At 35.8% G+C, this 26,418-nt stretch overlaps 1 protein-coding gene across 2 annotated transcripts in view; it reads left to right on the top strand.

Moving 5' to 3' along the window:
- The window catches only part of SASS6 (SAS-6 centriolar assembly protein), a 40,463-nt gene that overhangs the window by 3,747 nt on the left and 10,298 nt on the right, over positions 1–26,418 (top strand). Inside the window, exons 2-12 of one of the 2 annotated variants that reach the window (XM_005678049.3) lie at positions 1,496–1,556; positions 3,449–3,528; positions 3,946–4,050; positions 7,592–7,763; positions 8,424–8,489; positions 9,546–9,665; positions 19,440–19,631; positions 22,673–22,867; positions 22,977–23,066; positions 23,167–23,346; positions 23,716–23,797. In XM_005678049.3, coding sequence (XP_005678106.1) covers positions 1,496–1,556; positions 3,449–3,528; positions 3,946–4,050; positions 7,592–7,763; positions 8,424–8,489; positions 9,546–9,665; positions 19,440–19,631; positions 22,673–22,867; positions 22,977–23,066; positions 23,167–23,346; positions 23,716–23,797 — 1,343 coding nt within the window. The remainder of the gene's footprint in view (positions 1–1,495; positions 1,557–3,448; positions 3,529–3,945; positions 4,051–7,591; positions 7,764–8,423; positions 8,490–9,545; positions 9,666–19,439; positions 19,632–22,672; positions 22,868–22,976; positions 23,067–23,166; positions 23,347–23,715; positions 23,798–26,418) is intronic. The other variant, XM_013962596.2, reaches the window with a different exon arrangement.

Below are 26,418 nucleotides of genomic sequence, written 5' to 3'. Positions count from 1 at the left end.
CGAGCTACCTCAGAAACCCACACATTTTAAAAAGTGTAAAGTTATCAACCACAGTGTCATATCACTATGGCAGTATGTACTAGGAAAAGCTTCAGAAGGTGAAAACCAAACATAATGACATTGTAGAGCTGAATGGCCCTCCCAAACCTGACTCAGTTCACTTTTCTTATAAGTTAGGAAATTGAAAGTCGTTGTGTTCCTTTCCCGCCCACCACTGCCTAAGAATACGTAAATGGAATTGGAGTAGGAATTTAATATTTTCACATATATTGCTTTAGGTACTAGAAAAATAGAAATGAAATATTCTCTTATTTAAAGATAATTCTTCCTATCTTTGTGCTATTTACAGGTACTGTTCTTTTTTAGATATTAATATACAAATTATGGTAATCTCATCATGTGAACTAAAATTTAACATCTAATCATATGTTCAATAAGAAATTTAACTAAAATGACATACATTGAATCAATGTAAACTGCAAGTCAGCATAAAAGACTAAACTATTGAATCTGGCCTGAGTCAACTATGACCAGGTTTTTCCATCAACACTCAGTTGTTATGTCTGTACTTCTGTGGTAGAATATGGAAAAAGTTTAAAACACATCTTTAAAAAAATAATGTTGAACAAATTTGGTTTATTTTCCCTGCACATCAGGAAAAGACCATTATTATTTAATTCTAGCAGAATAGTTTGAGAACCATGTGTGCAGAGATGTTTTTTCACCATTACCCCTTTATTTCCTGAGGTTTTTTTTTTAAACATTTTTGCTCAGTTTGAACAGCTTTATTTATATGCCTCTGTTTGATACTGAATTTTCTAACATGAGGTATAGAATGTGCAAAAAGCTGTGTTTTTTGTTTTTTTTCTTTTAGGGTTTAGAGTTACTCTAGGATTAGATAGATAATTAACTTGTTGATAGTACTTATATCGTATGGAGAGTCCGTTGAGCAGTGTAGTTTGTGGATCTGAAAAATTTGTGTGTGTGTGTGTGTATAATAAGGAAAGTGAATGTGTTATCTTATCTCCTTGTTTGTAGACATTCAGAGTATTCTAATTTTCAAATGATATCTCAAATTAATTTGGTCATTTCAGTTTTTTATTTTTTATTTATTTTCAGTTCATATTTTTATGTGAAAAATCGTTGTAAACCTGATGGTTTGCTTTTCAGTAGATGCTATTTGAAAATCAGTCCAGTGAGGTTGTATACCAAGCTAATAATAGGCATTCCATATCATTTATTTCATTTAATCCTCACAACAACCTCTTTTTACAGGAGAGAAAAAATTTAGCATCAGGTTAAAAACCTGATTACTTGTGGAAAAACAGGAAGTTAAATTTCAAATCCATTGTGTTTTCCAAACATGTATTCATAAGTTAGGGACAACCTGTGGAGGATCTTGTGGCTTAAAATGGAAAATGTTAGCTATGCAAATGGTAGTGATAATTTACTGCATGTGAATGTTTCTGATAGTTGGGCATATCTTTTCATACAGGAGAGTGAGTATTAGACTGAGCATTGAACTACAATCAGTTTCTAACCCTGTTCACAGAAAGGTTGGTATTATATATTTTTAAATAAATATTTTTCTGAAATATGGTAATTTTGTACATTATAGTTTTCATTCTCTAAGAATGTGATATCTTTTGTTAATATCATCTTGCTTTTTAATTTTGGGCCATTTAATAACTTGCAGATCTGGGATGGTGAAATCTAAGACAACAACCAAGAGATATTGTACCATGTATTTCTAAAGCATGCAAGAGGTGGAGATTGGGACCACAGTCTCCTTAGGTTTTCCCCATTTCAGATTTTTGGCTGCATCGCATAGCTTGAGAGATCTTAGTTCCCAGTTCAGGGATCAAACCCATGTCCCTTCCATGGAAGTTTGGAGTCCTAACTGCTTGGGAATTCCTTCATGGCACTTTTTAAAGTTACTCGAATATATATTGCTATCCTGTAAAACTGGCATTTCATATAAATGTGAGTATAGAATGAATTGAAGCACTGTAGGGAGATATTCTTGAATCTTTTTGTCTCTTGACAATAGTTGTTAAGACATCAGTCTTATCTGATTTAAAAGTGTGAATCATTAACAGAGATGTGATATAGAAAGGAGGGTGAAGAAATACATCTGTTTTCTCTGTTATAGCTTTCCCTTAACATATTTAAGGATCTAATAGTATCAGCTTCAGGTGTTTTTTTTTTTAATAGCATCTTGGGGTGGGTTTAAAAAAATATTTAAATAAAGCTGCTTTAAGAACAGGGCCTTCTGAGACAGAGCAAATACCTAGATTGCTAATTTTCCAGGGTGAAAAACTGAGAGTGAAAGTCGCTCAGTCATGTCCGAGTCCGACTCTTTGAGACCCCATGGACTGACCTCGTGGATTATACAATCCATGTAATTCTCCAGGCCAGAATACTGGAGTGGGTAGCCTTTCCCTTTTCCAGGGGATCTTCCCAACCCAGGGATTGAACCCAGGTCTCCTGCATTGCAGATGGATTCTTTACTAGCTGAGCCACAAATTTTCTGGGGAAGAGATTATATATTCTTATATTTATTCCTTATGCCTGCTGTACCTCTTTATTTTCTAGCTGTATTCATAAGTGGTTTAGATTTTTCTAGGACCTTAGCGATTCCTCAGTAGCCACAAGTATATTTTATTTCAAGGCAGAAGCTTAACCTGAATGCTTGTGCTTTATTAGTGCTCTGACATCTTGCTAGTCCTGTTTGCCTTCTGCCAGTGTTTTCTGAAGTACAGGACTTTTCTGTTGGCTTTAGATGCTGTGATGATCTGCCATACAGTAAATTTAATACCTAAAAAGTGGTCTTTGTGAAAGATATTCACTTCAACTTGAAAACAGATGGAGGTTCCACATCAGTGGCCACCTGGAGTGGTAGAGAACAGGCTTTTAGGAAGAAAGCCTGGCAACCTGTCACCTGATACCCCTGTCCTCTGCCTGAGAAACAAATGCTCCTTTCTTATCTAGGGTAGATGACTGTCATTTCTGCTGATGTATTTGCCATTTTGGAAATACCAGACAATTAACTTGAGGAAAACTGAAAATATACTTGAATGTGACATCAGTGGTAAAGAATATTTCTGTCATGTTATATTAGTGGAGCAAGAGGTAGGTCTGAACTTTCCTAAGCTTCTGATAGAATGATATTCATCAACTTTCAGCTCCTAGCATTTAATTAACTATTATAGACTCTATCACTTCTCACCTTGCACCCCATGTGGCTCTCAAGGAGCAGAGTATCCATCCCTGTTTAAGATGCTAAAATCTCCAAAGACATTAAAAACCTAGCAGCACCAGAGAACAGAGCCGTCTGAGCTATAATAGGGATACATTGATGCTGTTATGATTTCACTTCCATGGAGGAAGAAATTACTCTGAAAGCCAGATCTACTGAAGAAATTAAAAATAACAATCTTTCTTTTAGGATTTAGTTATCCGTCTGACTGATGATGCGGATCCATTTTTTCTGTATAACCTTGTTATTTCAGAGGAAGATTTTCAGAGGTAACTAAATTTATTTTTCTGATCTTACATTTAATCTAAGAATAAATTTTTAAGTTTTATGTGTGTGTCAGTGCTATTCCTTTGAAACACGTACTCGTTAGGAACAATTAAGTATTTGGGGATCACTGGACTATTTATACTGTAATTTTTTCAGGCTGTTTTTGAAAATACATATTTCATAGATTATTAGCATTCTGTTTAAAACAGCTCAGAAATTTGGAGCTTCATCTAGATTTATTGACCTTTTCCTTCCCATTGAATAAGCTCTATAAAAATCAAAGTTTTCTAGCTTAGTTCTTGACTATGATGGGTGTTCAGTAAATAAAAAAATAACTTTTCAGGATGTTATTTATAATTAATTGCATACAGTAATTAAAATTCTAAAAAAAATTTTTTCTTTTCCTGTCTTCTGTATAGTTTAAAATTCCAGCAGGGTCTTCTGGTAGACTTCTTAGCTTTCCCACAAAAATTCATAGATCTCCTTCAGCAGTGTACTCAAGAATATGCGAAAGAAATTCCAAGGTAAGTCTCCAAGGTAATAATTCCAGGAGAGCATTATTATCATTAAACTTCTCTCAAAACACACTCTTCTTTGTAAGACAAGTTGATGGCAAAATATTCTATGTATTTTGAGTATCTGTGTCTCTCTTCAAAGCTGTGCTAAGAGCTTCATAAATCTCAAATTTATAAAACCAGAAATATTTACCTGCTAATTTTCATATCTTGACAAAGCCATTAAAGTTACCTGAAATATTTAATAGCATCAAGTATATGTTTTTTCCCAAGGTTATATTCTATTTATAGTTATTATAAAATGTTGCCATATTCCCTGTGTTTTACAATATATCCTAGTAGCTTATTTATTTTATACATAGCAGTTTGTACCTCTTAATTCTCAATCCCTGAATTGCCTCCGGGTTCCCTCTGCCTGCTGGTAACCATTAGTTCTCTATCTCTGTTTCTTTTTGTTACATTTACTAGTTTGTTGTATTTTTTAGGTTTCTCATATAAGCGACATGTAGTATTTGTCTCTCCTGACTTATTTCACTTTAGCATAATACCCTCTAGGTCTATTCATGTTGTTGTAAATGGCAAAATTTCATTCTTTTTTAATAGCTGAGTAGTATTCTGCTGTGTGTACACACACACACACACACACACCAGGAATATGTGTATAGCGCATCTTCACACACACACACACATCAGGAATATGTGTATACCGCATCTTCTTGATTCATTCATCTGTTGATGGACACTTGGGTTGCCTTCATATCTTAGTTCAGTTTAGTTCAGTTGCTCAGTTGTGTCCGACTTTTGCGACCTCATGGACTGCAGCACGCCAGGCCTCCCTATCCATCACCAGCTCCTGGAGTTTACCCAAAGTCATGTCCATTCAGTTGGGGATGCCATCCAACCATCTCATCCTCTGTCGTCCCCTCCTCTGCCTTCAAACCTTCCCAGCATCAGGGTCTTTTCAAGTGAGTCAGCTCTCCTTATCAGGTGCCCAAAGTATTGGGGTTTCAGCTTCAGCATCAGTCCTTCCAATGAATATTCAGGACTGCTTTGCTTTAGGATGGACTGATTGGATCTCCTTGCAGTCCCAGGGACTCTCAGGAGTCTTCTTCAACACCACAGTTCAAAAGCATCAATTCTTTGTCTCTCAGCTTTCTTTATAGTCCAACTCTAACATCCATACATGACTACTGGAAAAACCATAGCTTTGACTAGATGGACCTTTGTTGGCAAAGTGTCTCTGCTTTTTAATTTGCTGTCTAGGTTGGTCATAACTTTTCTTCCAAGGAGCAAGTGTTTTTTAATTTCATGGCTGTAGTCACCATCTGTAGTGATTTTTGGAGCCCCCCAAAATAAAGTCTGTCATTGTTTCCATTGTTTCCCCATGAATTTGCCATGAAGTGATGGGACCGGATGCCATGATCTTAGTTTTCTGATTGTTGAGTTTTAAGCCAAGCTTCATAATACTGCTGTGAATATTGAGGTTCATCTATCTTTTTGAATTAGTGTTTTTATTTCAAATATGAACCCAGGAATGGAATTGCTAGGTCATATGACAGTTCTATTTTCAGTTTTTTGAGACACTTCCCGACTGTTTTTCACAGTCCAGCAGTGTTGGAAAGTTCCCCTTTTCTACATGCTTGTCAGCATTCGTTATTTGTGTTCTTTTTGATGATAGCCATTCTGACAGATGTAAGGTAATATCTCATTGTGGTTTTGATTTGCATTTCCTTGATGATTAGCTATGTTGAGTATCTTTTCAGGTACCTTTTGGCTATCTGTATGTCTTTGAAAAATGTCTTTTCAGGTCTTCTGCCCATTTTTTAGTCTGTTTGTTTATTTTTTTCATGTTGAGTTGTGTAAGCTGTTTATATAGTTTGGATATTAACCCCTTATTAGTCATATCATTTGCAAGTATCTTCTCCCGTTCAGTAGATTGTCCCTTTGTTTTGTTGGTGTTTTCCTTTGCTGTGCAAAAGCTTTTTAAGTTTGATTAGGTCCCATTTGTTTGCTTTTATTTACTTTGTTTTAGGAAACAAATTTTAACAACTGCTACAATTTATGTTAGAGAGTGTTCCACCTATGTTTTCTTCTAGGAGTTTTATGATTTCTGGTCTTACCTTTTGGTCTTTAATCCATTTTGAGTTTATTTTTTTAAAAGCTCTATTTATTTATATTTGGCTGCACTGGGTCTTCGTTGCTGCGCTTTCTCTAGTTGCGGTGTGTGGGCATTGATGTGGCTTCTCTTAGTGAGCATGGGCTCTAGGGCAGTCTGCAGTAGTTGAGGTGTGTGAGCTCTAGAGCGCAGAATCAGTAGTTGTGGTGCAGGGACTTAGTTGCTCACAGCATGTGTAGTCTTCCCAGAGCAGAGATTGAACCCATGTCTGCTGCATTGGCAGGGAGATTCTTAACCATTGGTGTGTGTGTGTTAGTTGTTCAGTTGTGTCCAACTTTTTGTGACTCCACGTATTGTAGCCCCCCAGGCTTCTCTGTCCATGATATTTTCCAGGCAAGAATACTGGAGTGGGTTGCCATTTCCTTCTCCATACAAATTTAAAATTTATTTTGCTCTAGTTTTGTGAAAAATACCCTTGGAGAATGGATGGGGATTGCACTGAATCTGTCTGTTGCCTTGGGTAGTGTGGTTATTTTAACAATATTAATTCTTTCAATCTATTTCACTATTTACGCTAATTAATCCATGGTATATCTTTCCATCTCTATTGTCTTTGATTTCTTTCATCAGTGTCTTGTGTTACAGTTTGCTGATTGCAGGTCTGCCTTCTTTAGGTAGGTTTATTCCTAGAAATATTATTCTTTCTGGTGCAGTTGTAAGTGGAAATGTTTCCTTAGTTTCTCTTTTTGATAGTTTGTTGTTAGTGTTCAAGTGTATGTTTTTCTGATGAACTCCAACAAAGGGAAGAATAAGATTTTGGGTCCAAGTGTATCCATATTTGTTTAGTACTAACACTGATCCTTTCTTTGTAAAGCTTTCCAACCTTTTATCTATAAGTTTCATCAGTTGGTGATTCTGTTTGAATGAATTATTTCATTAGTAAGTACAAAATTATGTTTTTCCAATTCTGTCTTTCTTTCTGTATTTATTAGGTATAATTCTTCTATGGAAAAATAACTTCCTTATCAGTAAGAGCTATTTGATTACTCTGAAAATTCATACAGAAAGGGATAAAATGCTCAGTTCTTATTTTTAAATTGTCAGTTTTCAGAGTAAGGATTGTTAATCTAGTTAGTTTTGTGGTTTCAGTGGGTTTTTGATTTGTTTTTATGTTTAGTCTTTTGCTTTCTTTCCTTATCTGTTTCTCATTATGAACTCATGGACATTTATATATTCACTGTTTTCAATCAGTGAATAAGTATTCATTTTGCTATTTACATTAATCCAGTTTTACTGTTGGGAGTCCTTTCCTATGATTCCAGCATGCTCCATTTTCTGATCCTTTTAATCATTGATAATCCAGTGGGGCTCATGATTCAATGGGAGACTTGTCACTGTCTCATAAATGTGTTATGTGACACTTTCTCTTCAAAGGTTTTTGCTGCAGTTAGTTTCAACAGAAGCTATTTTGGATAACTCACCTGCTCTTTTAAATGTGGTAGAGACAAATCCTTTTAAGCATCTGACACACCTCTCACTAAAACTTTTACCTGGAAATGATGTGGAAATAAAGAAATTTCTAGCAGACTGTTTGAAATGTAGTAAGGTAAGATTTAAATTTAAATTATTTTTTAAAAATAAGTCCCAAAGGTCTCTGGTAATCCACTGAAAAGCTATATTGCTTCTAGATTTTATTTTCTGAATAAAATCTTTTAAAAGGTATCCAGGAAATTTTTATAACACACACAGACTTTATTTTATTGTTTTAGGCACAGTTCTAGAAGATAAAACAGACCAGGAATTAAGAAACTTAGGTCCTAGGGTTTTTACTAATTTTCTGTGTCCTTGAGTGGGTCACTTAAGCTCGTGGCATCGTGGTTTCATTAGCTCGTGGATATGTATGGAAATATTTACCCTCTGAGCTATGTTAAACGAGATAAAATATATGAAAGTATCTTGAAGATTACAGAGTGCTCTATAACTATATAAAATATATGCTCAAGGAAACAACATTGGGATACCTCTTGAGAGTTTTCAGAAAGTCAAATACTATGAATCAGCACATCTCTGGATTTAAGGTTAGGCAAATCCAGGGGTCTTGGCAGTGCAGATTCTGACTCAGAAGGTCTGAGGTGGAGCCTGAGATTCTCTCTTTCTAACAAATGCCCAGGCTGGTGCTGATGCTATATACTTCATTGCACTTTGTGTAGCACAGCTACAAATGATTAAATTGTAAGCTGCATAATTTTATTATTTTTGTAAATAGGAAGAAAAATTATCATTAACGCAATCATTGGATGATGTTACCAGGCAACTGAATTTCACCCAAAAGGTAATTCAAGTTTTGTTTTTTCTTTGTAAGTCATCCAAACATGGGCTCTGAATTGCTTCTTAAATCAAGTCTAGGCTTTTATGTATTTTTATTTTCAAAGCTTGCTGCTGTTGAATTCATCCTTCTTTTTGTCACCCTTTGCCTACCAGTTAATTGTCTTAATCTGTGCTTTTTCTTCTTATTCTATCCAAACATTTCTATTATCCCCAATGTATGACACATTCTCTCCAAGTCTTCATTAAATAATGTATAGTATTTGTCACATGTTAGTTCTGCTCCTCTCTTTTTCACCTCATTCTTCTTGTCTAAATGGCATTTCAGTTCCTGTCTTTTAAATCTTTCCTTCCTTCTGCTTAGAATTAATTCTTCTGATAGAGTAATCATCATTTCAATAATAGCTTCTCTTTGAAATTGAGGATAAAAGTATCTGATTAGCTGCATGGCTTCAGATAGAAAATTTTTCTGCACCATATGGCCCATCTTGGGAACCTGTGTTACTGGTTTTTAGGTGTATAAGTAAACTACAGTTGACCTTTGAACAACGCAGGGGTTAGGGACATCAGCCCTTCGCACAGCTGAAAATCCTTGTATAAGTCTGTAGTCAGTCCTCCATACCCGTGTTTCCACATCCTCAGGTTCAGCCAACCATGGATTGTGTAGTACTGTAGTATGTATTTATTGGAAAAAAACTGAGTATAAATGTACCTGTACATTTCAAACCTGTGTGTTGTTTAAGGGTCATCTGTACTACTAGTGACTGACTTGCTCTACCCTGGGTTGCTTTATTTCTTAATGCCAGAGGAGAGGATTGAGTGGTGAAGAGCCAGATTTAACTAAAAGGTTAGTGGTAGTTAAACTGTGGGCCATGTTAACTCTAAAATTGCTTTTATTCTAATCTTAATTTCTTTAAATACAGAGAAATCTGTGTAAGAAAAGACTTTGAATGTAAGAAAAGATATGATGTCATTTTCTTTTATATCCTTTGCAAATATGATCATGCTCCAATCTAATAACATATTCAAGAATTTTAATATTTTGTGCTGAACTCTACTACAGACATTATCAGAAAAGATCCAAGAATTAGATAAGTTACGGAATGAATGGGCATCGCACACAGCAACATTGTCAAATAAGCATTCTCAGGAACTGACGAATGAGAAGGAGAAAGCTTTGCAGGTATGAATATTAAAAAATGGAAGAATATTTTGTTATTGTTGTTAGTCATTTTGTTAATAATTTTCAAACAGTATAAAACTATGTAAAAATTGTCTCTCTTTAAAAATCTTAATTACCCAGAGAAAACTTCTAAACATTTTGATGTTTGTTTTCCCAAATTTTTCTCTATATATGTAAATAATATATAATTTATAAATACTCATTTATATTTATAAATTTAGAAATATGTAAATTGGGAGATATGTACACACATATCTGAGTTTTGGTTTTGTTCTAAGCTAACGGGGTTCCCACCACTTTATGGCAAATAGGTGAAAAAGCAGAAACAGTGTCAGATATCGTTTTCTTGGGCTCCAAAATAACTGCAGAGGGTGACTGCAGCCACTAAATTAAAAGACGCTTGCTCCTTGGAAGAAAAGCTATGACAAACCTAGACAGTGTATTAAAAAGCAGAGACATCACTTTGCAGACAAAAAGGTCCATAATAGTCAAAAGTGAAAAGTGAAAGTCATTCAGTCATGTCCAACTCTTTGCAACCCCATAGGCTATATATAATACAGTCCATGAAATTCTCCAGGCCAGAGTACTGGAGTGGGTAGCCATTCCCTTTTGCAGGCGATCTTCCCAACCCAGGGATTGAACCCAGGTCTCCCACGTTGCAGGCAGATTCTTTACCAGCTGAGCCAAGAGGGAAGCCCAAGAATACTGGAGTGGGGTAGCCTATCTCTTCTCCAGGGGATCTTCCTGACCCAGGAATTGAACTGGGGTCTCCTGCATTGCAGGCAGATTCTTTACCAGCTGAGCTACCAGGGAAGCCCTTGTATGTGAGAGTTTAACCATAAAGAAGGCTAAACGCTGAAGAATTTTTGCTTTTGAGCTGTGGTGCTGGAGAAGACTCTTGAGAGTCCCCTTGGACAGCAGGGAGATCAAACCAGTCAATCCTAAGGGAAATCAACCCTGAAGATTCATTGGAAGGACTGGTGCTGAAGCTGAAGCTCCAGTACTTTGGCCACCTGAAGTGAAGAGCCGACTCATTGAAAAAGACCCTGAACCTTGGAAAGATTGAGGGCAAGAGGAGAAGAGGGCAACAGAGGATGAGATGGTTGGATGGCATCACTGACTCAATGGAGATGAGTTTGAGCAAACTCAGGGAGATACTGAAGGACAGGAAAACCTGGCTTGCTGCAGTTCATGGGGTCACAGGTCAGGTAGACTTAGCAACTAAACAGCAACAATGAGGTCTACTGAATATGGTGATTGTAATTTTTTTTCTCCTTACAATATCATAGATACCATTTTTTATCAGTTTGGAAATGGCTCAGTAATATTCATTATTTGGATATAAGAGGAAATTATTTAAGTACTTACCTAACTGGTAGAGATTGAAATGCTTTAGATTTTGGTTATTGCAAATAGTACTGCAGTGAACATTTTTATTCCTAGAAGTGAGATTCTAATATATCCATATAAAATATTAATGGATATTGCAAATTTGCCACCCAAAAGGCTGTACCAAGTAGAACCCCAAAGATAGTGTATGACCATACTTTTCACATATTCCTGATGCTGTCAGCCTTCTCAGTATCTGCTACATGATAGGTATTGTAGTAGTGTTAGTTTTAATTTATATTTCTTAGATTTTTTTAGTGAAGATAAGTATCTTTTAATATGACTTTAGCCACTTGTATGTCTTCTGGGATTATATTTTATGTCTTTTGCTTTTTCTGTGTGACTTTTTTCACTGCTTTGTAGTGTGGGTTTATTTTATACCTTTTATATCATTAACTTCTTTAATGTTAAATTGTTATTTAGTATTAAATTTGATTTTTATGCACTTTACTTAATGTTTGCTTTTAAGGGTACAACTTGATAACAGTTTATGTGTACTTTTCACCCAAATTAAGATTCAGAGAATTATATCACCCCTCTCAGGTCCCTTGTGTGCCTTCCCAATCCATTGTACTCTCACAGAGGCTTATCACTTTCGTTATCATTGATTAGTTCTGCTTGTTCTTTAACTTTAGATAAATGGACACATGCTGTATGTCCTAATTTGTGTGTGGCTTTCTTCAGTCACTAACATAGTGTCTCTGAGATTGTTATGTTCTTGTGTTGTTTCTTTCTGTTGTGTAGGATTCTGTTAAATGAATATGCCATAATTTGTCTGTTTTCCTCTTGGTAGACATTTGAATTGTTTCTGACATTCTGCTATTATAAATTAAGCTGTTGCAAACTTTCTTGTAGTGTCTTTGTGAACACATGTACTCATTTTACTTGGGTATGTACAATATTTAGGACTAGAATGGCTAGGTTCTAGTGTAGGCATATGTTTAGCTTTAGTAGAAACTGTCACAATTTCCCAAAGTGGATATTCAGGTCACACTGCCATTCAGTGGGTGTATAGTTGTACCTCATAATACTGAACGTTTTTTTTGTATGTATATTGACCTCTTGGATGTTTTCTTGTGAAGTACCCATTCGTGTCTTTAGCCCATTTAAACATTCTCATCTATTTACTTTTGGCTGTGCCGGGTCATCGTTGCTCTGTGCCGGCTCTCTTTAGTCGCGGCGAGCGGGGGCTGCTCTAGTTAAGTGCTGGTCTTCTTGCTGTGGTTGGTGGCATCTCTTGTTGCGGAGCATGGGCTCTAGGGTATGTGGGCTTCAGTGGTTGGAGCCCGTGGGCTTGAGTGGAGACTCAATAGCTGTGGTTCATGTGCTTCGTTGCCCTGGGGCATGTGCAGTCCCTGTCCTAGTGATCTTACCCATGTCCTCTGCATTGGCAGGTGGATTCTTAACCACTGGACCGCTGGGGAAGTCCTTTAGCCCATTTTTAATTGGGCAGTTAGTGGTTTTCCTTATTGATTTATATGAGTTCTTTGTATATTCTGAACATGAATCCTTTGTCAGATATATGCATTGTGAATATTTTTTGTCTATGGCTTGCCTTTTCATTTCTCTTGTAAAATAAGGATATTATGTGCTTAGCTGCTCAGTCATGTCCGATTCTTTGTGACCCTGTGGACTGTAGGCCACCAGGCTCCTCAGTCCATGGGGATTCTCCAGGTAAGAATACTGGAGTGGGTTGCCATGCCCTCATTCAGGTTCCACTTGAAATTTATAGCAATCAAATCAAGACATTATTTGAGATCAGTCAGCATTATACCACGGGGAGACAGCTGACATATTCAAAATATTCAAATCAAGTGTTGAAAATATAAAATAGTTATATTAATCACTTTGTCTGGGTTAAGTGAAAAAAACCCTTTTTGACCATATTTCCACATGGAATTCTAAGCATAGTGAGAAAGTTCTTTTTAAAGCCAGTTGTGATAGGCAGTGAAAAGTGGCTATTGTGCAATAATGTGAAATGGAAGAGATTGTGGGGCAATGTAAAGGAACCACCACCAACCACACTGAAGGCTGGTCTTCATCCAAAGAAGGTGATGTTGTGAATATGATGGAATTGGAAGGGAGTTATCTATTATGAGTTCCTTCTCAGAAACCACACTTGTTGGATTAATTCCAACAAGTATTGTTCTCAGTTAGACCAACTGAAAGCAGCACTTGACAAAACTGTCCAGAGTCAGTCAATGGAAAACACATAATCTACCAACAGGATACCACAAGACTGCATGTTTCTTTGATTACCAGGCAAAAACTTGCAGTTTGGCTGGAAAGTTCTGACTCATTTGCTGTATTCACCAGACGTTGCAACTTCAGATTTCCATTTATTTTGGTCTTTATTTATTTTTAATTGGAGGATAATTGCTTTACAGTATTGCATTAGTTTCTACCAAACATCAACATGATATTTTGGTCTTTATAAAATTATCTTAATGGAAGAAATTTTCCATTCCCTGGGAGATTGTAAAAGATACCTTGATCAGTTCTTTACTCAAAAAGATAAAAAGTTTTGGGAAGATGGAATTATGAAGTTGCCTGAAAAATGGCAGAAGGTAGTGCAACAAAACGGTGAATACATTGTTCTGTAACATTCTTGGTGAAAACGAAAAATGTTTCTTTTATTGTTACTTAAAAATCGGAGGAACTTTTTGGCCAACCTAGTAGTTTTGGCATTGATTCTCAGATTTTTCAAATAGATAAACTATAAAAAATGATAATTTGTTTCTTCTGAAGGTTTGTCTTTTCCCCTTATACAGAAAGTGATAATGATGGAATCCTTATCTTGATCTAGTCTTTAAAAATTTTTTTTATTTTATATTGAAGTATAGTTGATTTAATGTTAGTTTCAGGTGTATAGCAAGATGATTTCAGTTATGAAAAAAACGAAAGTGTTAGTTGCTCAGTCATGTCCATCTCTTTGTGACCCCATGGACTGCAGCCCACCAGGCTCCTCTGTCCGTGGACTTCCCAGGCAAGCATACTAGAGTGGGTTGCCATTCCCTTCTCCAGGGAATCCTCCCAACCCAGGAATCGAACCCCAGGCTCCTATGTTGCTTGTAGATTCTTTACCGTCTGAGCCACTAAGGATTTCAGTTAGGCGTTTATGTGTATCCATTCTTTTTCAGAGTCTTTTCCCATATAGGTTATTACAGAACATTAAGTACAGGTCTCTGAGCTGTACAGTAGATCCTTGTTTATTATCTGTTTATATGTAATGGTGTGTATCTGTTAATCCTAAACTCCTAATTTATCTCTCCTCCACCTTTCTTCTTTAGTAACCATAAGTTTGTTTTCAGAGTCACTTCTCTTTCTGTTTTGTAAGTTCATTTGTATCATTTTTTTAGATTCTACATATAGGTGATATATGATATTTGACTTATTTCATTTAGTATGATAATTTCTAGATCCATCCATGTTGTTGCAAATGGCATTCATTCTTTTTAATGGTTAACTAAGATTCCGTTGTATATGTGTACCATATCTTCTTTATCCATTTCTCTGTGATGGACATTTGGGTTGCTTCCGTGTCCTGGCTATTGTAAATAGTGTTACAGTGAATATTGGGGTACATGTTTATTTTCAAATTAAGGTTTTCCCTAGATATACGTCCAAGGAGTGGGATTGCTGAGTCATACAGTAGTTCTCTATTTTTAGTTTTTTAAAGAAGCTCATACTGTTCTCCATAGCAGTTATACCAGTTTACATTCTTAGCAACAGTGTTCCCTTTTCTCCATACCCTCTCCAGCATGTACTGTTTGTAGACTTTTTGATGATGGCCATTCTTACTGGTGTGGATGATACCTCATTATAGTTTTGATTTGCCTTTCTCTAACAATTAGCAATGTTGAACATCTTTTCATGTGCTTTTTGGCCATCTGTGTGTCTTCTTTGAAGAAATGTCTGCTTAGATCTGTCATTTTTTGATTTTTTTTTGTTTTTAATGTGTTGAGCTGTATAAACTGTTCATGTCATTTGGAGATAAATTCCTTAACAGTTTGCTTCATTTGCAAATATTTTCTCTCACGTGGGTTATTTTTTTCATTTTGTTTATGGTTTTCTTTGCTATGCAAAATCTTTAATTAGGTCCCATTTGTTTACTTTGGGTTTTGCTTTCATTAATTTGGGAGGTGGATCCAAAAAGATATTGCTTCAACTTCTGTCAGTGAGTGCTCTGCTTATGTTTACCTCTAAGAGTTTTATAGTATAGTATGTGGTCTTACATTTAGGTCTAATCCATTTTAAGTTCATTTTTGTGTATGGTGTTAGAGAATGTTCTGATTTCATTCTTTTATATGTAACTGTTTAGTTTTTCCCAGCTCCACATTGAAGAGACTGCCTTTTTTTTCTCTATTTGTATATTATTGCCTCCTTTGTTGTAGTTTAATTGACCATAGGTACATGGGTATATTTGGGGCTTTCTATCTTGTTCCATCGATAGATATTTCTGTTTTTGTGCCAGTACCATTTTATAGCTTTGCTGTATAGTCTGAAGTCAGGAAGCCTGATCCCTCCAGCTCTATTTTTCTTTTTCAAGATTGCTTTGGCTACTCAGGGTCTTTTATGTTTCCATACAAACTAAAACAAATTTGTTCTAGTTCTGTGAAAGATGCTATTTTTAATTTTATAGGTATGATATTGAAACTGTAGATTGCCTTGGCTAGTCATTTTTGACAGTATTGACTCTTCCACTCCAAGAACATGGTATATCTCTTTATCTGTTTGTGTCATCTTTGATTCTTCCATCAGCATCTTATAGTTTTCAGAGTATAGAGCTTTTTCCTCCTTGTATAGAATAATTATTTTTCTTGATGAGATAGTAAGTGAGATTGTTTTTTAAATTTCTCTTTCTGATCTTTCATTGTTGCTGCTGCTGCTAAGTCGCTTCAGTCGTGTCCAACTCTGTGTGACCCCATAGATGGCAGCCCACCAGGCTCCCCCGTCCCTGGGATTCTCCAGGCAAGAACACTGGAGTGGGATGCCATTTCCTTCTCCAATGCATGAAAGTGAAAAGTGAAAGGGAAGTCACTCGGTCATGTCCGACTCTTAGTGACCCGGTGGACTGCAGCCTACCAGGCTCCTCCATCCATGGGATTTTCCAGGCAAGAGTACTTTCATTGTTACTGTATAGAAATGCAAGAGATTTGTGTATATTAACTTTGGTAATTAATGCTTTTTGGTAAATAACTAAATTATCTTCCCATTATATGTGATATTTACTCTGTTTGAGAAAATTTTCTTCTGTCTGGTATCCAAAGAATGCTAGCTAGGTCAGATGAAGTGACTTTTGGAGATTTAACCAAATAATTTTTTTTCACTTTTCTAATATATTAATGATAATGATAGATTTCTAGAAGTGGAACCATCTTTGAATTCATTGAATAATATGCATTCAGAGATTTTTAATATCCTGTTGAATCATTTTACTAATATTTAATTTAGAACATTTGTATATATTCATAGATGAGATTGGTTTGAGATTACTCTTTTCCTATCTTAGTCTGCTAATTACAGTGATAGGTTTTGCACTGTGGTATTAGAATTATGCTAGTGTCATGAAAGGTATGAAAACATTTTCTAGTTTTCTTTATGCTTTGAAACAGTCAAATAATGAAGAATTATCTGTTCCTTGAAGGCCTGATAGAATTAGCATTTTACCATTTGGATATGATGCCTTCTTAAGGCATTTTTCTTTAGAGTCTTTCCTGTTTCCTTCATGATTTTTTATTCTTTTCTTTTCTGTTTTGTTTCTTTGTGAGTATATTTGGGGGCATTGGTGGGTTTTTGTTGTAGGTGCAGGTCTGTGCTTGCAGCACATGGGCTCTAGAATGTGTGGGCTCAGTAGTTTTGACGTGAGGGATCATAGTTCTCCAGTCAGGCATTGACCTCGAGCTTGCTGCTTTGGGAGCTTGCTGCTTTGGGAGCTTGCTGCTCTGGGAGCTTGGAGTCAAGCTGGATCACCAGGGAAGTCCCTATTGGTCCTGCTGGATTTTCTGTTTTCCCTTGAGTTATGTTAGTTTATATTTCATTAAAAAGCCATGTATTTCATGTTTGTGTTTAATTAGTAAAATATCTTGTAAGCAGTCTTATAATTTTTAAAATCTCCATACCATTTCTCCTATGTTCTTAATTGTCTTTTTTTAATGAGAGTTGATAGTTTGTTTTCTTTAGTATTTTTAAAGAACCAGTTGTTTCATTAATTAGTTCTGCACTGTCTCTATGCTCCCATCTGATTTCATTAATTTCTGTTGTTTACTAAATATTTTTGGGCTCTATTTTCAAGCAGGTTAGGTTCTGAAAGTCTCATCATTAAGTGTATTTGTGTATAACATGAAAACGACTGAAGGATTTGTTTGCATTCCTTACTGCATTTTTCTAATAGGCTTGTGAAGTGGTGCTTTGAGACTTTAAAACCAAGCAAGCTGCTCCTCTCTTCCTGCTGATAGATACTCTGTAGGGGCAGGGATTTTAAGACTTTAGTGTGCATCAGAATCACCTGAAATAAACAGAGCAGAAAATGTAAATGCTGTAATTCTATCCATTACACTTTTTTCTTTAAACAAAAGTTCTGAAATTCTGATCATCACGGGGATAAAGCCAGTTCTTTATTTTTGCAGCCCTTGGCCTCTTGTTGCCTTCAGTGTGTTTGGTCACCCTCTTAGACAGTTACAGTTAGCATCGTAAACTAGTTTGTTCATTGTTGCTTTTCTCCGTTGATTGCTCCTTCAGTGCTTTCTTCCATGGCTGCATTTCCAGTTTTATATGGACTCTTCCCTGTTTTATTTCTTGTGTGCTTCTTTCTTCTCTCCATTTCAGTTCCCCAAAAATGAGGAAATTCCTAAAATAGTCATGGAAAATATCCTAAGTATTTTATGAGAGACACTCCCCTGCTTTTGTGTTAGGAATTTTTGAATGGATACAACTTTTCTGGAATGTGGTTTTGTAACTAGTACCAAGCTTTATATTTGTTTACATATTTTCAAGCCATAATTGATCATAAGGAAATAATCTGAATTTGGATGTATGCTTATGAAGAAAAATTTTAACCATGGTTTTATTTGTAATTGTGAAAAATTGGAAACTCAGTATCCATAGTAGGGCAGGGCTTAATTGCATTATGATATAGCCATGGATTGGGATACTGTGTGGATATTGAAAGTATTTACAAAGAGTTTTTATCGATATGAGGAAGTGCAAGTGCTAAGGGATTAAAAAGCATAATTGTGTAAAGTGCTTGGTCTCAATTTGTTAAATTTAGCTATGTGTTATGTGTATTTGTGTGATGTCAGTTTTAAGTATATAAACAGCTGGAAAGGAATATTCCTAAATATTTATAATGACTCCTTGGATGGAGGTTATCAGTTACTTGTGATTCTTTCTTTATGCCTTTAAAAGAATGTATAGCTTGCATAATTAGAAAAACATTTTTTATTTTTAAAATGTATTTAGGATTTGTTACTGTTCATCAACAGAAATTATTTAAAAATTTTTCTATTGAATAAAAGTCTTTAAATTCTATTGTGCTTTATAATTTTCAAACTTTTCACACACACAATTTTATATAATCCCATAATAATCCTGTTTTTAATCCTCTAATGTTGTGTAGCCCCTAGACTTTCCCTCTCTCTAAACTGATAGCCACTAGTTTGTTCTGTTTGTGAGTCTGCTTCTTTTTTGTTTTATTTGCTAGTTCATTGTAGTTTTTTAGATTACACGTATAAGTGATATCATACAGTATTTGTCTTACTGTAACTTATTTCACTTAACATAATGCCATCTACATCTCATGACAGAAATTATTAAGATAGATTTTTGGTATGATATGAACAGGTAAACGAAGATTTCAGAGTTACAACCATGTTCAGATTTTATTGTTGAGAGTGAAATTTAACAACTAAATGTAAGACTGAGCAGTACCTTGTCAACTTTACTCTAAGTTTAGATTTTTTTTTAAATTAGAAAACATTTATACTAGTTGACAAAAACGGAAACAGAATAATGTGGTGTAAAGCAAATACTGAAAGTTCCTTATGTACCTGCTTATTTTTTCTTTTCATGGGGATAGTTTGACACTATACATAGTGTTTTGCAGTTTGCTTTTTTCCCCCCTTAACACATATCATTCTTCCCTTAAATTGAAGGCCATTACTTCTAAACAGGTGGGTTTAGGAGAAGAAGTTATGAACAAGATCATAGTGGTAAATTTGCCTGTTTTGTTGACCTTTCTTTTTCATAAAATTCATAATTAAAAATAGAATCTCTTAGCAGGAAAATCTTACAAAGAAGAATAATTAAGATTTTTTTTTTTACTCAAATCTTCTCATATTTGTATTTTTTCTTTGAATTTTGGTTCTGTATTTTATTATATAATAGGCCCAGGTTCAATACCAACAGCAACATGAACAACAGAAAAAAGATTTAGAAATCCTTCATCAACGGAACATCCAGCAGCTACAGAGCAGATTGTCTGAGTTAGAAACGGCTAATAAAGACCTCACTGAAAGGAAATATAAAGGAGACTCCACCATCAGAGAACTTAAAGCAAAGCTGTCTGGTGTTGAAGAGGTATCAAATGTTGGAGTTGGTTCCCCTCCCCGCCCCAGTTTAAAAGCAAGGTCTAATTTGGTGACTTGATTTGAATTTGGTTACTTCATTACTTCTATGGGTAGTATTCTTCTGGATGCTTTGCAAAGATCTCTTTGGATGATCAGCTCAGAGAATACCCAAAATAATTGAGAAACCAAAATCTAATGAAATGGGCTGATTCAGAACAGAGCTAAAGTAAACTTGGTTATTTTTAGTTAGGGTCTTGAGCAGCTCTTTGGCATAGCCCTCAGATTTGTCAGTGTGCTTTTAATATCATCCCAGTGTTGTGGCCCAGGGTATTGACAGGCTGATTCTTTCAGTCTACTCAACATGGTAAACAACTGTATGAAGTTTAGTGTCTAGTAATAATAATAAAAGTAATGATAATAACTGTAACACTATTTTAAGTGCTTTGCCTATATTAACTCATTTAATTCTTATAGCAGTTATTTTAAAGAAGGTATTATTATTACCCCATTTAAAGATGATGAAACTAAGGCACTGAGAGCTTAGGTAATTTACTCAAGTAAGCCTGGCCATTGAAATTCTCTATTATTGGCCTGTCTCTAATACTGTCTTGTTCTTTCAGGCAACAGAGACATTTAAAAAATATTGCTATAGTTGTACTTTTGTTGATACTTTGGCAGTGATGATAAACTCCTTCCTAATGATAACTATTATACATTATTGTCATATGAGTTATTAGAAAACGTATGTAGATTTTGTTAAACCTATCATGTTCAAATAAACAGTGTTATTCTAGCTCACAAGACCTCCAATTATGAATAAAGCCTGACTGATTTTATGTTCAGATCCTCATCCCGTTCTGCCCTATTAGATGCTTCAGTCCTTCTTGCTACCCTTTTCACCTTTCACACCAGTTGGTGAAACATTTCACCCTGCACATTGGATGAGTACTTCATTATAATCCTGTGTGGTTTCTTTTGCTTTAGCCCTGACACTGGCCAGTGTATAAACTATGCTTTGTTATGTTGATTTTCATGTGTGTATGTGTGTGTGTATGATCAGTCACTCAGTTGTGTCCAACTCTTTGTGACTGCATGGACTAAATAGCCTCCTTTGTCCCTAGGATTTCCCAGGCAAGAATACTGGAGTGGGGTGCCATAGAAAGTAACTTGGACATTTTGAGTCCTGAAAACTTTTTTTCAACTTCAGTATTGTTACCTAATTATGTTAAATTATATCTTTTAGAGATTAGTACCCTAAAATAAATAGTTACTACCATTTATTAAGTATTTGGACTTCCCTGGTGGTTCAGACAGTAAAGAATTTGCCTGCAATGCAGGAGACCTGGGTTCCATCCCTGGGTCAGGAAGGAGCCCTGAAGAAGGGAATGGCAACCCGCTCTAGTATTCTTGCTCGGAGAATCCCATGGACAGAGGAGCCTGGCAGGCTACAATCCATGGGGTCACAGAGAGTCAGAGATGACTGAGCATCTAACACATAAAACAGTTTATATAAGGGTTTTTGCAAAGGTGAAATAATTTATGGTATTGTTTCTCTTTTACAAATGAGGGAACTGAAATTTACTGAGGTTAAGGAATACTCGAGGTGACATAGTAGACTTCCCAGGTGGCTGTAGTGGTAAATAACCTGCCTGCCAATGCAGGAGACATAAGAGACAGCAGGTTTGAGCCCTGGGTTGGGAAGATCCCCTGGAGGAGGGTATGGCAACGCATTCCAGTATTCTTGCCTGGAGACTCCCATGGACAGAAGAGTCTGGCTGGCTAAAGTCTATAGGGTCGTAAAGAATCAGACATGACTGAAGCAAGTTAGCATGCACTCAAGCACTACTTGATAGCAGTCTGTGCTTCTAAAACCACTAGGGTATATACTATAAAGTTATTTTATATAGTTATTGTTAAAATTGAAAACTAGGAATACTGTTACATACTGTACGTTAGTGCACTGGCAGCATTTGGACTGATGCTGGATGACTGAGATGGTATTTAGTGTGGGTGTGTGCTCAGTCATGTCTGACTCCCTGCGACCCCCATGGACTGTAGTCCACCAGGCTTCTCTGTCGATGGGATTTCCTAGGCAGGAGTACTGGAGTGGATTGCCATTTCGTACTCCAGAGGAGTTTCCTGACCCCGGGATCGAACCTGTATCTCTTGGTGTCTCCTGCACTGGAAGGCAGATCTATTAAAAAAATTATTGTAAATATTTTTTCGTGTTTTCATTATGGTTTGTTATATTGAATATAGTTCTCTGTACTCTGCAGTAGGACCTTGTTATGTATTTTATATAGTGGTTTGTATCTACTAATCTCAAACTCCTCATTTATATCCCCCCTTTTCCCCTTTGGTAGCTGTAAGTTTGTTTTCTATATGAGTCTGTTTCTGTTTTGTAAATATGTTCATTTTTATCATATTTTGGATTCCACATCTAAGTGATATTATATAGTATTTGCCTTTCTGACTTATTGATAATTAACAATATCTCATGATTTCTTGGCTACCTTGAGAAACAGGTTGAAGAGCTCAGGTGATACCTCATACAAATAAAATCAAAATCTCTTGGGCAGGATACCAGGCATCAGTAGTTGTTAAAGCTTTCCAGGTGATTTCATTATGCAGACTAGATAGAGGATCACTGCTTTGGTGGTAGAATGATAGGACTTTCTTTTTATTTATGTATTGTATATATTTTGAAGTTGTTATACCTGAGCATTTATTACCTAAGTAATTTTTTGAATTTGTACATTTCAAGACAGCAGAAAATTCTTGTTACTAGGTTTTAAAAGTTGTAGTAATTCATAAGGATTGTTTAATTTCCCCTTACTGTGATTGAATTAGATATTAGTGTATTTTACAGTTATGTTTCAAATCTGAGTTACATATACCTTTAGAGAGACCGTCGTTTCTTTAAAAGAGCATTAGTACTGGAACTTTAAAGTTATGAAAGACTTTTTCCTATTTTAAATATCTTAATTATAAATTATCAGACCAGCCAGGTTTCCTTTTTCATAATGCAACTTTCTTTTCCCCCTCCTCTAGGAGCTCCAGCGAGCTAAGCAAGAAGTCCTCTCTTTGAGAAGAGAAAATTCTACTCTTGATGCTGAATGCCATGAAAAAGAAAAGCATATTAATCAGCTACAAACAAAAGTGGCTGTTTTAGAACAGGAAATCAAGGATAAGGACCAGCTTGTTTTAAGAACAAAAGAAGCGTTTGATACAATCCAGGAACAAAAGGTCTATTTTAAAATTTTCTAAACAAATTGATGATCACATACATATATGATGTTTTTCCTGAATAAACACAGACTTCCTAATTGTTCACGTTTTAAAAAATATATATCAGGTGGCTCTGGAAGAAAATGGTGAGAAAAATCAGGTACAACTAGGAAAACTTGAAGCTACAATAAAATCATTATCAGCTGAACTTCTTAAGGTTTGTTTTTTTAAAACAATAGAATATTGATATTTCATTGGATTATGTAGAGATGTTTCATTGGATTATGTAGAGACATTCATGTGAAACTGTTCTACAGGCAAATGAAATTATCAAAAAACTGCAAGGGGATCTGAAGACTTTAATGGGTAAGTTGAAATTGAAGAATACAGTAACTATTCAGCAGGAGAAACTCTTGGCTGAAAAGGAAGAAAAATTACAAAAGGAACAAAAAGAATTACAAGATGTTGGACAGTCTCTCCGAATTAAAGAACAAGAGGTAGTTAATATTTTATATTTAGTGTATGTTGACTATTTGCAAAGTTTAATGTATTTCCTCATGTGTTTTAAACATTTCAACTTTGTTACATTAGAGAAAGTTTTGGCTTTTTTCCCCAAGAAAACATGACTGCAATCAACAGAACTTTAATAAACTATTTCAGTTTGAAAAATTAGTTATAATGACTCAAATACATTGAGTGTTCATACATATATGTGTGTATATATAATTATGTGCACATATATTTTATTACACAGCTGAGCTAATTCCTTTCATATTTAATAGTAATTATTTAATGAATAGTGATATATCACTTCAGTTTTTATTTTAGCATTTATTATACTTACTATAAGGATTAATGTATTTTAGGTATGCAAATTACAAGAACAATTAGAAGCTACAGTTCAAAAACTTGAAGAAAGCAAACAACTTCTAAAAAATAATGAAAAGTGTAAGTATTTTACCTTTTCATTTAAATGAGGTTTTAGTTTTATTCTTAAATCTGCAGTTTTTACTGAATTCATAAGTCTAGTTAAATCAATATATGGCTGTATACATATAATCTGCTTTAAATATACCATCTTAATGTCTTTGCTGTAGTAAATTAAAATCAACTATCCTGTAAAACAGTTACCACCGTTATTAAAAGAAACCCTATCCCATGTGTCAGTAACCCAAAAGTAAATGTTGACAATATTGACTGTAATTTACTATTACATTTTTTTCTACTACTTGCTATAATTGTTGTGTTTACCTACTGATAATAATGCAAATGTTTAAAACAAAAATTTGATTTAGGTCATACCTGAATGGTCTAGTGGTTTTCCCTACTTTTTCAATTTAAGTCTGAATTTGGCAATAAGGAGCTCATGATCTGAGCCACAGTCAGCTCCCAGTCATGCAAGAATATAATCAGTCTGATTTCGGTGTTGACCATCTGGTGAAGTCCATGTGTAGCATCTTCTCTTGTGTTGTTGGAAGAGGGTGTTTGCTATGACCAGTGCGTTCTCTTGGCAAACTCTATTAGCCTTTGCCCTGCTTCATTCTGTGTTCCAAGGCCAAATTTGCCTGTTACTCCAGGTGTTTCTTGACTTCCTACTTTTGCATTCCAGTTTCCTATAATAAAAAGGACATCTTTTTTGGGTGTTAGTTCTAAAAGTTCTTGTAGGTCTTCATAGAACCGTTCAACTTCAGCTTCTTCAGTGTTACTGATTGGGGCATAGACTTGGATTACTGTGATACTGACTGGTATGCCTTGGAAACGAACAGAGATCATTCTCTCGTTTTTGAGACTGCATCCAAGTACTGCGTTTTGAACTCTTTTGTTGACCATGATGGCTACTCCTTTCTTCTAAGGGATTCCTGCTCACAGTAGTAGATGTAATGGTCATCTGAGTTAAATTCACCCATTCCAGTCCATTTTAGTTCGTTGATTCCTAGAATGTTGACGTTCACTCTTGCCATCTCCTGTTTGACCACTTCCAATTTGCCTTGATTCATGGACCTAACATTCCAGGTTCCTATGCAGTATTACTCTTTACAGCATCGGACCTTGCTTCTATCACCAGTCACATCCACAACTGGGTATTGTTTTTGTTTTTACAGTCAGGAAAATTAAGACCAGAAGCTGACTGTGGCTCAGATCATGAGCTCCTTATTGCCAAATTCAGACTTAAATTGAAAAAAGTAGGGAAAACCATTAGACCATTCAGGTATGACCTAAATCAAATCCCTTTTGACTATACAGTGGAAGTGAGAAATAGATTTAAGGGACTAGATCTGATAGATAGAGTGCCTGATGAACTATGGAATGAGGTTCGTGACATTGTATAGGAGTCAAGGGATCAAGACCATCCCCATGGAAAAGAAATGCAAAAAAGCAAAATGGCTGTCTGGGGAGGCCTTACAAATAGCTGTGAAAAGCAAAGGAGGAAAGGAAAGATATAAGCATCTGAATGTAGAGTTCCAAAGAATAGCAAGAAGAGATAAGAAAGCCTTCCTTCGCAATCCATGCAAAGAAATAGAAGAAAACAACAGAATGGGAAAGACTAGAGATCTCTTCAAGAAAACTAGAGATACCAAGGGAACATTTCATGCAAAGATGGGCTCAATAAAGGACAGAAATAGTATGGACCTAACAAGCAGAAGATATTAAGAAGAGGTGGCAAGAATACACAGAAGAACTGTACAAAAAAGATCTTCAAACCCAGATAATCACGATGGTATGATCACTCACCTAGAGCCAGACATCCTGGAATGTGAAGTCAAGTGGGCCTTAGAAAGCATCACTACGAACAAAGCTAGTGGAGGTGATGGAATTCCAGTTGAGCTGTTTCAAATCCTGAAAGATGATGCTATGAAAGTGCTGCACTCAATATGCCAGCAAATTTGGAAAACTCAGCAGTGGCCGCAGGACTGGAAAAGGTCAGTTTTCATTTCAATCCCAAAGAAAGGCAATGCCAAAGAATGCTCAAACTGCCACTAAATTGCCCTCATCTCACACACTAGTAAAGTAATGCTCAAAATTCTCCAAGCCAGGCTTCAGTAATACGTGAACCGTGAACTTGCAGGTGTTTCAGCTGGTTTTAGAAAAGGCAGAGGAACCAGAGATCAAATTGCCAACATCGACTGGATCATGGAAAAGGCAAGAGAGTTCCAGAAAAACATCTATTTCTGCTTTATTGACTATGCCAAAGCCTTTGACTGTGTGGATCACAATAAAGTGTGGGGGGAGAATTCTGAAAGAGATGGGAATACCAGACCACCTGACCTGCCTCTTGAGAAACCTATATGCACGTCAGGAAGCAACACTTAGAACTGGACATGGAACAATAGATTGGTTCCAAATAGGAAAAGGAGTATGTCAAGGCTGTATATTGTCACCCTGTTTATTTAACTTCTATGCGGAGTACATCATGAGAAACGCTGGACTGGAAGAAGCAAGCACAAGCTGGAATCAAGATGGCTAGGAAAAATATCAATAACCTCAGATATGCAGATGACACCACCCTTATGGCAGAAAGTGAAGAGGAACTAAAAAGCCTCTTGATGAAAGTGAAAGAGGAGAGTGAA

Source organism: Capra hircus, chromosome 3 (genome assembly GCF_001704415.2).
Source record: "Capra hircus breed San Clemente chromosome 3, ASM170441v1, whole genome shotgun sequence".
Lineage (NCBI taxonomy): Eukaryota > Metazoa > Chordata > Mammalia > Artiodactyla > Bovidae > Capra > Capra hircus.
This window is presented reverse-complemented; position numbering and strand designations above follow the sequence as displayed.